Here is a 16,083-nt window from a genome sequence, read left to right as displayed (position 1 = left end):
AGAGTTTATTTTAATGTTTTCTAATTGTATGGCGAACACAGCGACCAAATACATTTGATTTCGTAATTTTTCAATCAAGTGTAATTAGCTGGAAAGCTTCTGAAGATTATTCTTTCCCATCAGTGGGATATTTTCGTATCCAATAATGGATGCATAACATGAAAAACGGAAAATGTTTCGTATCGCCAAAATTATATAATTTTCAATCGATTATTGCTCAGTCGCCGAAATTTTCATACTCAGAGAGTTCATTCTCCTCTAGTTTGCCTTCCAAATTGCCATCGTAAACCACACCTTCTCTCGATTCAATCACGCACGAAAAGCATACTGAAATGATATTCTGGTGGTGAAACCCATTCATTTTTCGTGAGGCGTCGTGCACAAATTACGTAACGCGATAAGGGGGGAGGGGTTAGATGTTGCGTTACTTTCTGTTTATTAGAGATAGGAAATTGCGTTACGAAAGGGGGGGGGGAGGTTCAAAATCCGGATTTTTGCGTTACGTAATTTGTGCACGACGCCTGAGGACATCGACAAGACAACATCGTTACTGAACGAGCTGAACGGCGAGGGATCGAGGTATTCATTACCTGGCTTGACCTGACCTGAAATGCAATCAGTTTGTTTTAACTGTGAGGGAGCGCAGAAAAGCCGATCGATCAGAAGGAGAAGAGAAGGTGACCAAGAGAGTATCAGCATCGAAATACGGTTCCTCGGGAAGACATAGAAGCAGCCGCCACACACACACACATACACGCGCGCAACTCTTTTCGTTTGCTGGTTATCAAGAGGAAACCTGGAAAGAAATGATCGTTGCTGAAAAATAATCTGCCAGTTCCCCTTGGAATTGAAAATTACATTCAAGCGAGTTTATATTAATGTTTTCTATCCATATAATACTGCGACCACATACATTTGGTTTTGTGATTTGTCAATCAAGTGCAGTTAACAGGAAAGCTTCTGAAGATTATTCTTCAGAACAAGGTTTTTTGTATCCAATATTGGATGCATAAAACCTTGAATCTTCAAAGTAACACTCTCGTTTTTGAAGTCACCCAAATATTTATTTATTCATTCATTCAGGATGGATTTAGATTCAACTTCAAACAAATGATCTCTAAATCAACGATAGTCCTACGTCACCCTTGCGGTTATACCATAGATATAACCCACTTCCTGTTTTTTTCGGAGTACGAAACGAAAAGTATGATTTCGGGTACCAATAAAAATAATTATCTCGATGTTTAATTCGGAACTTGCTACGAAATGTTGATTTGCATGTTCCATGAATTATCATGTTCCATGAATTATGTATTAATATCGACATCGAATTTTTTTTTGCCGTTATAACGAAACATTTTAGGCCGTAAATCGAAAACGTGCCTTAATTGAAGAAGGCCGTTATGGCGAAATGCCGTATAAAGAGCAACCGTATAGCGAGGTATGGGTGTATTCGAAAAAGTGGGGAATAAAAAACAAAAAAAAATATTCACTGGATTTACTCGGCAATTGTGAGACCCAGACTAACATATGCTTCGATAGTGTGGTGGCCTAAAACTACACAAATATCAGCTCAGAAAAAGCTCGATAAACTCCAACGTCTGGCATGCTTATCAATATCTGGAGCAATGCCCAGTGCACCTTCCAAAGCCCTAGATGCTCTTTTATACCTTCTACCCTTGCACCAATATGTGTAACTTGAAGCGGAAAATGGTGCTCTTAGGCTGAAACGTATAAAACATTTTCTAGAAGTAGATTTCACAGGGCATTCACAAATCCTGAAAGATTTTCAACTGAAAACTATAGTAAGCATGAATGAAGACTGGATGGAAACAAAGACTAACTTCAGTGTTCCTTTCAAAGTGATTGAATTCAATCGCGATGAATGGGAAGAAGGTGGTCCCAAAACTCGTCCAGGATCACTCGTGTTTTATACCGATGGATCTAAAATCGGTAAATCTACGAGAGCTGGGATTACTGGACCAGGAATCGATATGTCAATTCGAATGGGACAGTGGCCTACAGTTTTTCAAGCAGAAATACAAGCTATTCTAACATATACAAATATTTGTTTGATTAGAAAATACAGGTATGCCAATATCTGTATCTTCTCAGATAGCCAAGTAGCTCTTAATGCAGTAAAAGCATACAAATGTCAGTTAAAGCTTTTTTGGGAATGTGTACAACTAGCTGCTACTAACGAAGTCAACTTATACTGGGTGCCTGGTCACTGCTGGATAGAAGGTAATGAAAAAGCCGATCTCTTAGCAAGATTTTTTTTATTTATTTGTTTTGGCTTAACGTCTTTACAACATGGCCTGATTCACAATTTTTCTCCAATTAACTCGGTTCGTGGCTATCTCTCTCCAATTCCGCGGGCACCCCGTGCTCACCATGTGATTAGGATCTTCAACTAAATTCGTCGGACCTGAGCCATTTCGTAGATTATCTTCATCATGCATGAAAGCTGAGCTCAAAATCTGGGAAATATCAATGACTGAAGCCAACTGGAGGACTCTATCAACATCAAGACAATCCAAATTATTCATTACACCTTGTAACAGTATAACATGCAACCTACTCAGCTTGAATAAAGCAGATTTGAGTACATTAATCGGTCTATTAGGGGGTCTTTGAAGCCACTTGGTTACGCGTTCGCTTACTAAGCGATCGATCGTGAGTTCAAACTCAGGGCCCTCAATTGACCATCTTTGTGTTGTTGTAGAATAACTACGTCCACGCAACCATCATCAGCTATGGAGATCGATCCACGGTGGAACAAATATCGATTCATCTATACAACTGCTCTGCTCTGCAAGAAACATCGGGCTGCTGTTCTATAAATAACCCAACAATGATCAAAATCAACTGTCTCCGCTATCCAGGCTGCTGAACAATGGAAGAACAGATAGAATATCCTTACGCCTAAATGGCTACTACAGTGTAATTTACCATAATGTAATGGAACAGAAAACCTAACGCCTAAATGGCTACTACTTCTACTGTGTAATTTACAATTTATAGAAACATAAACATATGAACATGTACACGATAAAAACCCGGCTCTGTTACAGATAAAATGCTAATGAGCCTGATAAATAAATAAATGGGATAAACTAAAACCGGTCTGTTGACCGGACACTGTCCGAGCAAATATCACCTTAAAAAATCGGATAACTGTCGTTTCTGCAATTTTGAAGCTGAGACTTCGGAACATTTAGGGGAAAAGGGGGGAATTTGGACCACCTAAGCAAATCGCCTAATATTTCCAAACCAATACGGTCTAAATAAAAAACGTCAATCAATAATGCTTAATCATTATATCAAGCTTGAAACTACCAAATATATCATAAAATAAAAGAGATGATTTTTGGACATTAAAATTTGATGCGGGGTGATTCGGACCGTCTGTAGGGTGATTTGGTCCAGTGTGTGTTTCATCGAAAAAACATACTTATGTTTATGTAAAGTATGTTGGGATAATGTTACAACCAGTAACAGTGTTTTGGGATAGATACCAGGTGTCTTGGCCAGATTCCAAACCAGAAAAATTGGATTGACACTATCTCGAATTCTGCATGAATCTTTTCACTGTTGTTCGAGCATTTTCAAACACTTTCGTTGTTGGTCAAAGAAAATCCGCTCTTGATGGTCGGGGTTGCTTTTTAAGCTCCTCCTTCTTCCAACGTTGTCTGCCCATCCTCTTTTTGTAATTCCTTGACATCTGAAATCAATTATATAAAAAAAAGCCTCAAACCTGTAGGACCAATTCACCCTACAGAAACGTGTCCATGTCACCCCACACAACATGCAAAAATTAAAATGCAATTGATTTCATTTATTGTTATCAAACTTACAGTTTCGCTGCATCAAATTGTTCCTCTTCTGTAGACAAACAGAACTTCACTGCACAATACACGAAAAGTTTGTTTAATCAGCGGGAAAAACCTTAAAACCACGATCGGAAAACTCACATTTTGACGTAGGACAACGTCTTTCATTTCTATACCGGGGTGTAAAATCAAAGTTTCGAAAACGAAAGCGTTACGCCGGAGACCGAGATTTTGAGTGTTTATAGCTCCTAAACAACTGAACGAAATGGTATGATAAACACTTCATTCGAAAGATAAAATGTCTACGCGTTCTATACTTGTTACTTTCTGATCCAAAAACTCGTTTCAATAGTCTTAAATTTGCTTTCAAAACAGGCTATTGAAATCACCAATCGGTATATAAGCGAGCGCCGCTCGGAAACCCACTCAGTTCTAATTGAACAGCGATTGGAGCATGTTGTCGCTGTTGTGGTGAAGCTCTTCATTTATCATGAAAGCGCGGATGAACGGTGTCACCAAGAGATTGTTTGTGCACCTGGCCAGAAGGGAATCCATCAGGAGAAGAGTGATGCCACAAACGGTTCCCCGGGAAGATCTCGAAGTAGCCGCTACAAACACACACACACACACACACACACATACACGCGCGGAATTCTTTCCGTTTGGATGCCGTTCAGCATCGAGAAAGATCCGGAAAATAATCTGCCAGTTCCTCTGGGAATTTAAAAATACATTCATGTGAAAGTGTTTATTTCGATGTTTTCTATCCATGTAACACTGTGACCAAATATTTTTCAATCAAGTGCCATTAACAGATGGTTATCGAGTTAGCATTAACCACTGGTGGGCTTCCAGTATCGAGGAAAATGTGGAAATATCTTTTTAGTTTATTTTAATGTTTTCTATTCATGTAACACTGTGACCAAATACATTTGGTTTTGTGATTTTTCAATCAATCGCAATCAACAGGATAGCTTCTGAAGATTATTCTTCCCCATCAGTAGGATATTTCCGTATCCAATATTGGATGCATAAAAACTTGTGCCTCCAACGTAACGCTCTCGTTTTCGAAGTTCTCCAAATATTCATTCATTCAGAATGAATTCAGATTCAACTTCAAACAAATGATCTCTCAATCAACGATAGTCGTACGTCACCCTTGCGGTTATACCATAGATATAACCCACTTCCTGTTTTTTGATAATCAAAGTGCTTGTTGTGTTCATGCTACCATTTCCTTCCACCTGTCGAATTTTACCAAAGTTTTTTTACGTTAGTTACACACGGTTCAATGAAAAAAAAAATTACATTATAAAAAATCCAAGTTGAGCCGTACTTTTTGAGATAAAGGGTCCAAACCACCCCGTATGTCCAACCCACCCCGTGTTACCCTACTGTGTCAATGCAGTACACTAATTCAGCGAAGACTGCGAATTCTTGGAAAGGGCATTCTTATGCCTAACGAGATTTGGTTTGCTGAACCAAAACAGGTAAGGAACTTCATAAAGGAAGTCATACCTTCGTGGGGGGATATGCAAAGTCCTGGTGCGACTATCACTTATTCCCTGAGTGATGGAACTAACTGACACTGCATACATAGCAAACTGGAGTGCACTACAATAGATCAACCATTCAGCGACCATTAGGCAGTGGTACAATACTCCTACAGAAGAAGAAGAATATACACTTTCAGAGGGGAAAGGGGGATAGCTGTAAATTGAATTTAGTTGGATTGCTCAGATTCTGAATGATAAAAATGATAGCATGTATTTCATTTATTTCAACTGCAAGAAAAAGTTGTTCATTGATGGCTTATGGAACTACACAGTTCTCGCTGCTGATGCAGTATTAGGTTTGCGGAACGAATGGTTCGGATTCCGGTCTAGAAATATCAACCAGCACTAACTGGAAAAATCATGGAGTACCGGTTTTACCCACAGTGTCAGTTTTACCCTGATTTCCCCTACATAATCAGTTTGCGTACACAAATGAGAATTCACTGTGAGCGAGAAGTAATTGATTAACAATGATTGCCGTTAGGGTACAAATCGAATTATACGATTTCAGAGCCACTTGAATGTCGTTTCACGCGATGTTTACCGCGAGGCTTCATCGCGTTACTCGTACACGTGTGGCAAGCAAACACGACCGGCTGGTGCGAGCGCCGGAAGCAGCTTTCACATGGAAGCCTGCAAGAAGTCGACGGAGATGGCCTTAGCTGTGTGATACCACCATAAAATTTTATTCAGGTTTATTATTGCCCGCGGTGGTCGATTTGGGGAGAGAAGAGATATATTTGAAAAGACCAAACCTGAATGGCATTCTTAAAGAAATGCAATGATTTTCTTTCCTTAGTTGACACCACAATCTTCATCATTGTCCTACCCAACAGTTAGGAATTTTGTAACGCTAAATTGGTAAGGTACAAAAACAAAAGTTCCATTACCTTTCATCCGTGTTTGCCGAGGTGTCAATCCGCCGGATTTGGCCCACACAAAACAGTACCTCTTTGTCGTTCTGCACTCGCTGGGACAGGTTTTCCACCAGCTGACCGAGCTGCTTCAGGGCCGGTTTGTCCAGCATCGTGAGCAGTGTCTTATTGTCGATCAGTCTCTGTTGGATGTCACCGTGGCTGATGGCCAGCAGCCGCTGGTGTGATGATTGGGCGGGATCCTGGTTCACGGTGACCGGGCTCAGCTCTTCCAGCTTGTGAATGGCGTTTTTGTACGTTTCGATGTGGCGCTGGAGTTCATTTTTGAGCGCCACGTGTAGCGAAATGAGGGACCCGTTTTGATCCGCCGTAAGGCCGTGCACGCCAAGACCTTCGATGGCTTGATCGAGCTGCTTCCGGCGCCCCACGAGTGCGTCCCGCAGCGATGGCTGCCAGGTTCCAATCGCCTGGGCCAGCTTGGCGCACCGCTGTCTGAGTCCGGTTTCGTGTGGGTTGCTGAACAGCTTCACCAGGTGCCACATGATTGCCTCGCTAGGAACATCAGGCTTTGGGTTTGGCACAACCGTGTTTAGTCTGTATCGGGACGAGATGGAAATTAAAATGATTAGTCTTAAAAGCATCGAAATTGTATCATTCGCCGAAAAGCTGAAATTGACCGGTCTCCATTTTCGGTGAAGTTGAAACAAAGAGGAAAATATGAATGGAATATTCTTCTTCAATTGAAAGCGTATGGCAATAGGAAATGAACTATTCTAATTGGCGCGGTAGCGGCCTCTTACTTCTAGTGTAGGTGGTGTATGTGGTACATATGTTCTATATCAATGTGCAACAGGTATGCTCATATGTTGAATTTGCTGCTCGCGAACGAAGAAAACATTAATCAATTGAACAGGCTAAATCAGCTTTAGACCTCATCACCATTGAAGATCATCGACAGATACTCAAGCTAGTGTTAATTGTCGTATCTTAATCACCAATTTCCCCTCCAAGCAGCTCTGGATACCTGGCAATGCTTGTGCCGAGACAGTTGCTTGAAGCTGGAACCCGTGAAAGAGTAGACAGAGCGAGGGGCCCGCAGAAAATTAGTGGTCGATTTCGCTAAGCGCTCGAATATTGACCTGTGCTATACGGAGACAGGCATGTGGCTCGTCATTCCATTTCAGCGACCGGTTGTCTTGGGGAAGGTATTCGGGGTTTGGCTAGGTGAAAGTCAAATTCGTGAAAACGCGCGCAATCGCCAGCGGTTGTTTGTCAAACTCACTTGCTCCTGGTGCGAGTGGGGCGGTAGAGGAACAGGAACATGTTTATGCTTTTTGTGTGAGTATCCGACACTTCCACTCTGCACCGTTGAAATGCCGCTGCTGTGTGTCACTACGGACGGTGGATCTGTTTTTATTGGCAGTCGTTGTCTGCTCGATTGCCTCTCGCAGTCGGGGATGAGCATCATCTTAATTTCATGAGAAATGAAAGTAGTGGGACGGGAATGTTAATTCGGGCTTTCCTTATTCGGCGTTGATATTATATGAGCGGTATTTGTAAACTTTACGTGTTACTCTCATGCAGACCATGAGTCTCTGTTTTTTGGCAAGTGCACTCCCACCAAAAAATCACTTCATTTATTTATCTCTCCGGTTCCTCATCCGGTGTGAGGTTATGGACCCTTTGGTGATCGAACATATTAAGCGTCCAAGCGAGTTAGATCATTGATCTGTGTTCATGTCTTTCACCATAAATTCATCTTTATGCAGGTTGATCCTCCTTGTTATATTGCGTGTTTGTTTTGCTGATAACATCAATTCCTCTGCTCATTTTTATGTGTTCACTAGCTGACCCGGCAAATTTCGTCCCGCCCAAAATTTGTTTTTTTTTTGTTTTCAATACCTTCAAACGTTTTCTTACTATACCCAAGTTCTTGGGTCCAGAAGATAAAGATATTTCGTTAGTGCAAACTTCAAATGGACTAACAACGCTTGTCACCATGTAATTGTAGAACATAAGGGAATTAAATTTTCAGAATTTTCCCCTTTTCAGACTTTTCCGAAAATTTTCAATTGTCATGTTTGATTGGAATATTTTTGGTTGAAATATGTGTAATATTTTTATGGGACCCCCACTTCATTCCAGAGGAGGGAGGGATGTCATACCATCATAGAAATATTTCTTATACCCAAAAACCCTCACATCCCAAATTGTGCTTGATTAGTTCTCGAGTTATGCAGAAGTTTGTATTTCATTTCTATGGCAGACCCCCCTTCCCTCCTTCTTAGAAAGACCCCTGCCCCCTAGAACATCCACATGCCAAAATTGGTTCCGTTTGTTTAATTAGTTCTTGAATTATGCAGAAATGTATGCTTCATTTGTATCCCCCATCTCCCCTCAGAGAGAGGGGAGGAGTGTCTATTCACCATAGAAACGTTTCGCATGCCAAATTTGGCTCCATTTACTTGATTAGTTTTCGAGTTATACAGAAATTAGTCTTTCATTTGTATGGTAATTCCTCCTTAGAGAGGGGGTGGAGTGTCTGACCACCGTAAAAACATTTATTGCACCTTAAAACCTCCACATGCCAAATTTGGTTTCATTTTCTTGATTAATTCTCGAGTAATGCAGAAATTTGTGTTTCGTTTGTGTGCCATTTGTAATCTTTTCGTGTGGAAACACTGCTGGTGGGTCCTCCATAAACGATATTTTCAGCACCTCCCCCAGTTTTCAGTTCTATTGTTCAGTGTCGCTGCTGAATTCGCAGCGCTTCAGTGAGTGTTAGGCAGTCTTCCATGTTTCACAAAAAACACTGCGTCCGAGATAAACATGCCCACGCTGCTGTTCGCAGTTCTGTGTTTGAATACAAACATGATTTTTTCGTACCTATGTTTCGAAAGGTGACATGTTTGTATTCGTAGTATGTTTGGACATACGATGTTTAATCCTAATGTTTCACATGATGTTCGAACATGGTGTAAAGTTTCTCTTGCATTTTCCCCTGAGCACCGGCAGTGCGTACACCCAAAGTTAATTTTTAGCACATTTTCTGGCATCCCGATTTATTACATTAAATGAGCTGAAAGGTAACAAAAAATGTTCTACTCCCCAATACATGTATATCATCTGTATAATATATATGCTAGAGCCAATATGAGGGAGCGAAACAGGAAACACATTTAAATGAAAGTTTTTTGTATAGTTTGCCAAATACACGGCCCAGACAGAGAAAGATATATTCTCGTTCATGTTCCTCTTTATCGGCTTAGAAAACACCTTGCAATTTCATTTTATGATGAGGTGTAATATTACCACGCTCCTTTATAATAGCGCTGGCAGCTATATGGATAGCGTGGTCGTGTAAAGAAACTTTGCATTCCAGCCGGCCTTGCTTCGATCCCCATTGAAGTCGTATGGACTTTTTTTTGCACAATCCCAAATGAAAAGAGAAAAGAAAACAGAAAGAGATGTCTGCTCGCATACATACAAACCATTTTTAAGCTTCAAAATAGCTCATTATTTGCGCATCTGATTCTCATAACCAGGAAATGGCATCTTTTCTGCCAAAGATGACATGTTTTCTGCTAACGCTAGTTTGGGTGTGGAGTAGAAGAAGCGAATCAGACACCACATCACCACTACTCAACACGCGGTATGTTGGTGTGTTGACATGGAAAAAATGCTTTCCTATCATGACAATGGGTGCTTCGTCTAAAATTTTGGGCAAATAAAATAAATCTCTTTATCAGTTCTGAACAAAATAAACGTCGATTGATATCAGAGTTCTTCACAATTGATATCATTATTTAGTGCAGGCATCAATTTATATATTGAATTCATGTAACATTCGCTATTATTAGCTATTTGAACAAGTACTAAAACTTAATGGAGCGTGGCGGAGATGTTTATTCACCCACAACAAATTTTGATTACAATATTTCTATAATTTTAAAGAATATAAAGCACCAGAATTATTCAGCGGTGACATGTTAGGCGTGGCGCTAACCACTCGACCACGGGAGCAACATTTTTGGCTGAATCTTTGAATGTTTACAAATGGCTAATACTGCTTGTTCGCGACGAACGCGACCCGAACTATAAAACGAGCGAAGAAGAGGAGAAGAAAAGATTATGCAATCGCATACACACATAGCATATGTAGTGTAGTGTAAGTGTAGCTTTTAGATTTTTCCTTCATTCATTTTGTGATAACATTGAGAAATTGATGGCTTAATACGGTGACTGATATGTCTCTATGCGCAGTATATCTGTCATTGAAGCTAATCTTTCCTTCAACACCCATTTATAATGGTATAAATATATTGGGGAGAGTATCGAGATACAGAACATAGATTAAAGATGGGTTGATTGTAATTCTTTCACAAATCGTCATTGCAAAAGCTAATCATGAATATGGTACAGATTTTTCCATAATAATTTTGCATGTAACAATTGGTTTCAACTCAACTGATTTTATGCGTTTGATGCAGACATTTTTCAGAAACATTACCCTGCAAAATTAAATTTCCAGAATTGGTTTTTTGAACACCCTAACTTGGACCGCCATAATCAAACATTCATAAAAATATCAAGCATATCTGGTAAACTTTCCTGAAAACATGCATCTAAAACAAAATTTTTGAGTATTTATTTATTTATTTGGCCAGCATTTGTACGACGTCGCCCGCTGTGAAGTCGGTTCAACAGACTTCAATTGGTAACATGCACGCAAAAAAAACTCATAGAAAGCTTCTTTCTATTCAGAGAATGTTTTCTTTGCACGAAACCAAGGATTATTTAATCAGACTTGCAAAATGTCATAGCCTCTAAGCTCATGCAATTTTTGTAATGCGAACCAAATTTCAAGTTCGTTTCTGTGAAAAAGTATTCTACGAAGAAATGTTTTAGGTTGAATAATTTCTTTCCGTGCATGAAAAGAAATGAAACGAAAGAAATGAATACTACGACATCGGGTGATATGTTTGTACATGATGTTCTTGAATTATAAACATCGTGTTTGTTTACACATGTTTATGTTTGTGTATCATTGTTCATGTTTGGGATAGTTATTCAACACTATCGAAAATCATGTTCGAGTTCAAACAAAAACATGGAATTTTCACATCACGTGGACATGTGTAAGTGTTTTTCGGAAGGCTGGTGTTAGGTAGCGTCGCCCCTCGACCCAGTGCTATTACATTCGAACGGATAGTCTTAGCTCTGACGAAACTACCCGTTCAGTCGCCAGTCGGAAAAATGTCCTTCGTACTTCCTTGTGAAGATACGAGATAGTGGATACCTTTGGGTCTCTTCACATTGCTCAATTCCGGACAATCACTAAGGTGACTGACTGGCAAAGGTGGGTTCCATTGAAGGCATTATCAGGCATTTATCAGAGTCAAATAACGTTCAATATTTTTTATTGTTTAGTTCACCGGAATGCCTTTTTTTGGTGGCTGCGTAAACTAAACGGACATATATTGGGCCGATAGCCTAATTAAATTATTTTCAAGATTTGTCGCGAACAGTGTTGCCACACCTGCAGATTTATCTGGAAAGGTACAGATTTTTTCAATTTTTTGGTACATATTCTGTACGATACAAATTACATATGTTTGTACAAAAGTACAGATATGTACAGATTTTCTGTGATTAAATTACACGTGGAGTTGGTAGAACAGAGGACCCTCAAGGTTGCTGCAATGTTAAATCCCAGAAACATTCCCAATCTAACAAGCATCAAAAAAGTATTTGATGTTATTTAAAGAAAAACCTCAGATTTCATGTAAAAATATAAAAATATAGCACCCTTGGTCTCGAGATCGTGTGAATTATAAAAAAATACAAACCAATCAGTAACTACGAAAACAACATACATTTTTTTCGCAAATGTTATAGCTCACTAGAGCTCATTGGCTTCAATCAATCATCTATCATTAGAACCGGTGTGATAGTTCAAAAGTTATGAATTTTTGAAAATAAAGTCATTTTTGGGAAAAAAGGTGATTTTTCCAACCACCCTAAAATGCAAATGGGCACTCTGATTAAAAAAAAAAAATACCACTTTTCACGAAAATGTGAGAACCTCTATGCAGCTATTTTTTTTATTAGGGTGCCCATTTCCATTTTTGGGTGGTCTGAAAAATCGATTTTTTGCACTTTTTTCCCAGAAATTATTTTTTTTTAATTCATAACTTTTGAACCACTGAACCGATTTAGATGATCGATATATTAAATTGAAGCCAATGAGCTTTGTTGAAAAATATTGAACTTGCAAAAAAAAAAATTGAATTTTATTTTCGTAATTATTGATTGTAGTTGCTTTTCATTGCTTTCAAGGCTTTGGATTAGAGCAAGCTCTATATACGCTTCACAAACCTAAGGATTTTGGACATACGAGGAGCATTCAGTAACAACTGTCAGTAAAATCTCCAAAAATCGAAAAATATATTTATTCAAAAAAAATCAATTACAGGCTTTCAAAGTACTTCCCTTCTGATAAAATATACGATTCCCAGCGAGTTTTCAACTCTTGGAAGGTCTGATAAAAGACGCTTTCTCCGTGCTTCTTGTAAATCGCCTCCGATACTTTTACTGGTATATTCTTGGTGAATCGACGGCCTCTAAGGTGTTTTTTCAGCTCAGGGAACAACGAAAAATTACAGTGAGCCAAATTTGGGGAGTAAGAAGGGTGAAAACCAACACGATTTCACAACACATATACTCATCTATCATCTCATCTATATATATATATATATATATATATATATATATATATATATATATATATATATATATATATATATATATATATATATATATATATATATATATATATATATATATATATATATATATATATATATATATATATATATATATAAATGGATTTCTGTCTGTCTGTCTGCCTGATTCTTATAGACTCGGAAACTACTGAACCGATCAACATGAAAATTAGTATGTAGGCGTTTTTGAGATATGATTTCCAAAGTTAATCGGTGGTCCGAAAAATCATTTTCCCCTTTTTTCCAAAACTACGTTTTGCAAAAATTCATAACATTTGGACTACTGAACCAAATTGGATGATCGACATATTAAATTGAAGCCAATAAACAAACCTTTTTTGAAAAAAATTCACGCTTGCGGGAAGATTAGATTCTAGTCCCATAGGTCTAGTCTAGGCACATAGGAATATTGAACGAAGACTTAAAATATGTTGAATTTGCAAAACAATAACTCAAAAACGAAAAATGGAAGGGTTATATCTATGATATAACAGCAAGATTGACGTAGAACCCCTGTTGGCTTAATAATTATTTGTTTGAATTGATTAAAGTATTGATTGAATGTTGTGGAAACCGTTAATCGGGCCAATGAAAACGGGGCAGTTAGGGCGTTTAGATTTTTTTATCCCACTTTTTAATTTATTTAGGCTCATTAGCATTCTAGCTGTAACAGAGTTGGAGTTTTTTTTATCGTGTACATGTTACATGTTTTATTATATCTATAAATTGTACATTACACAGTATTGAGGGCCCTATATTTTTCGTTGCACTTGGAATATTATATCAATAATTTACTTAACCAAAAACTTCTAAAGATATCTGGAAATACTCCAATTTTTTTGGCTGCTGAAAATGTACGATATTAATTTTGGAGTCATTTTTATGTAACAAAACCACGATTTAAGGACGCCAGTAGAGAATTTTGTTCAAATTTGATGAAAATGCAACAAGTTGACAAGTTTTTCGCTGTAAACGTACTATTTAGAATCTGTTGTGTAAGATCAGGCAGTTTTCTTAATAAAATAAACGGTGTATTTGATGAAAAATTATTTTTTTTCTTTTAAACTCTATATAAAAAAACAGCCATTCCATGCCAAACCGATAAAGTGGTTCTCAGATTTTTGTGAAAAGTAGTAATTTTGTTCTTTATCACAACACATTAGACCCATATTTTTTTATTTTTTCTTTAGGGTTACCATTTCCATTTTAGGGTGGTTCGAAAAATATTTTTTTTTAAATTCATAACTTTTGAACCATTGAACCGTTTTAGATGATCGACATATTAAATTGAAGCCAATGAACCAGCAAAATAAATGGATTTTGTTTTAGTAATTATTGATTGCAGTCGTTTTTTGTTGTTTTCATGACTTTGGACTAAAGGGCGCTATATATTTTTATATTTTTTCTTGAAAGCTGAGGATATTTTACATAACATATCTCGACATCAGAGAAGCTATTTTTTTCGTTTTTAAAATATTTTTTCAAAGTTAACCGATGGGTCGAAAAAACTATATTGAAAACACCTTGTTTCCATTAGAAAAATATTATCGCTGCACTAGAATTTATAATATTCTGATCTGCTGCTTCAATAGTTAAAATTTTTTCAAGGTCATCATTACCATAACATCCCCTTCGAATGGAAGTTTGAGCATAAAGCCTCAGTAAAACATATCATAAAGAAAGAGAAGAAGGAGCCAAAAAGAAGTGAGAAGCAATTGAGAAATTGTGTAGAAATAAAATAAACTCATCAGAATTCAATCAAAATCGAATCCGGCAACACCATCGACAGCACCAAAGCTATGATCAGAAACCGCAAACCCCAATGACAACACCAAAGGTTGTTTCCGAACGTGAACATTTTCATAAAGAGTTTAATTTTCAGAGTCAACTAGAAGATTCATTCACGTACAAGTCACATTATCATTTGAAAATTTAAAGCAAATGAAAATATTACTAAATATTTAAATTGACAGTCATTGAAGTAGTTCTACGTCTCTTCGGTTATGTCCCCGACATTATCCACCCATCTTTCTAAACTACAGATGATCTTTTCATATGGAAAGAAGTTCAATTGGAACGGCCCCGGCGGTTTTATAGGATACTGTCGAGACCCACAAAAAAAAGGAGAACTTCTCCACGCGTAATTTTGGAGAAGAATGTCTACTGGTTTGACTTGATTTTTGTTACATGATTTGGCGTTTACCAAGAGAGAGGTAAACTTGATTTGGTGTTTATCTCTTGGAATATTACTCTCAGGTTATGGAAAGTTGCTTTCAACAAGATAACACCAGCAATAACACCAGTTCATCTACAAAATCATGGTTCGATTAGGAACAAATTTAATTGCTGAAATGATCGCAGTTCCGATTTAAATTCAGTAGAAAACATCAGTATCAGTAATGTTTATGTAACAATTCCATTTTTCCCTAAATTATAAAAGCAATAAAATACCTGCAATATATGTTTTTAGGATACTTCAGCTCTGCATTAAGATCTTTTGCTATGTTTTCTACCAATTGTTGTGGTTGCTGGGTGTAATAAAATAGACCAAATCAGAAGTACTTTTAAGTAGTAGGGGAAAGGGGCAGTTTCGCACGGGGGCAGTTTCGGACAACGCTTGTAAAAATTAAGTGCTACAATTTTCAATCAAATTAAAAATATAAGTAAGTTAACAGCCCTTCCACCAACAGCTGTCATATGGTTTGTCATCTTCTGGTTGTTTATTACATACGAAAACAACACAGCGCCCTTTTTCATACACTTTTGAAATTTTTGAGCTTTGTAAGTATTTTCCTAATTCCTTGGTGAACGATATAGAAAATACCACCACCTTAGTTAGTAGTTAATATAAAATGAAAAAAAGTGCATACAACGGGAAAATAAAGGTCTATTTATTAGATAAAATTATGATTTGTCTTCGGATGGTGGTGGGGCACATTCGGACATCGTCCACGGGGCACATTCGGACACTGTTTAATACCTCATAAACCTCAAATCATGTTTACCAACAAACATCAATTTAGTCTGATTCTCA

At 37.8% G+C, this 16,083-nt stretch overlaps 1 protein-coding gene across 2 annotated transcripts in view; it reads right to left on the bottom strand.

Annotated features, from left to right (window-relative positions):
* LOC129762526 (uncharacterized) overlaps window positions 1-16,083 on the bottom strand; it is a 77,700-nt gene that overhangs the window by 20,102 nt on the left and 41,515 nt on the right. For both annotated transcript variants that reach the window (XM_055760913.1, XM_055760914.1), the window contains exon 3: window positions 6,280-6,858. In XM_055760913.1, the coding sequence (XP_055616888.1) occupies window positions 6,280-6,858 (579 nt within the window). The remainder of the gene's footprint in view (window positions 1-6,279; window positions 6,859-16,083) is intronic.

The sequence above is a fragment of the Toxorhynchites rutilus genome, chromosome 1 (genome assembly GCF_029784135.1).
Source record: "Toxorhynchites rutilus septentrionalis strain SRP chromosome 1, ASM2978413v1, whole genome shotgun sequence".
Lineage (NCBI taxonomy): Eukaryota > Metazoa > Arthropoda > Insecta > Diptera > Culicidae > Toxorhynchites > Toxorhynchites rutilus.
The sequence above is the reverse complement of the archived record's forward strand: the minus strand, read 5'-3'. Positions and strand labels throughout refer to the sequence as shown.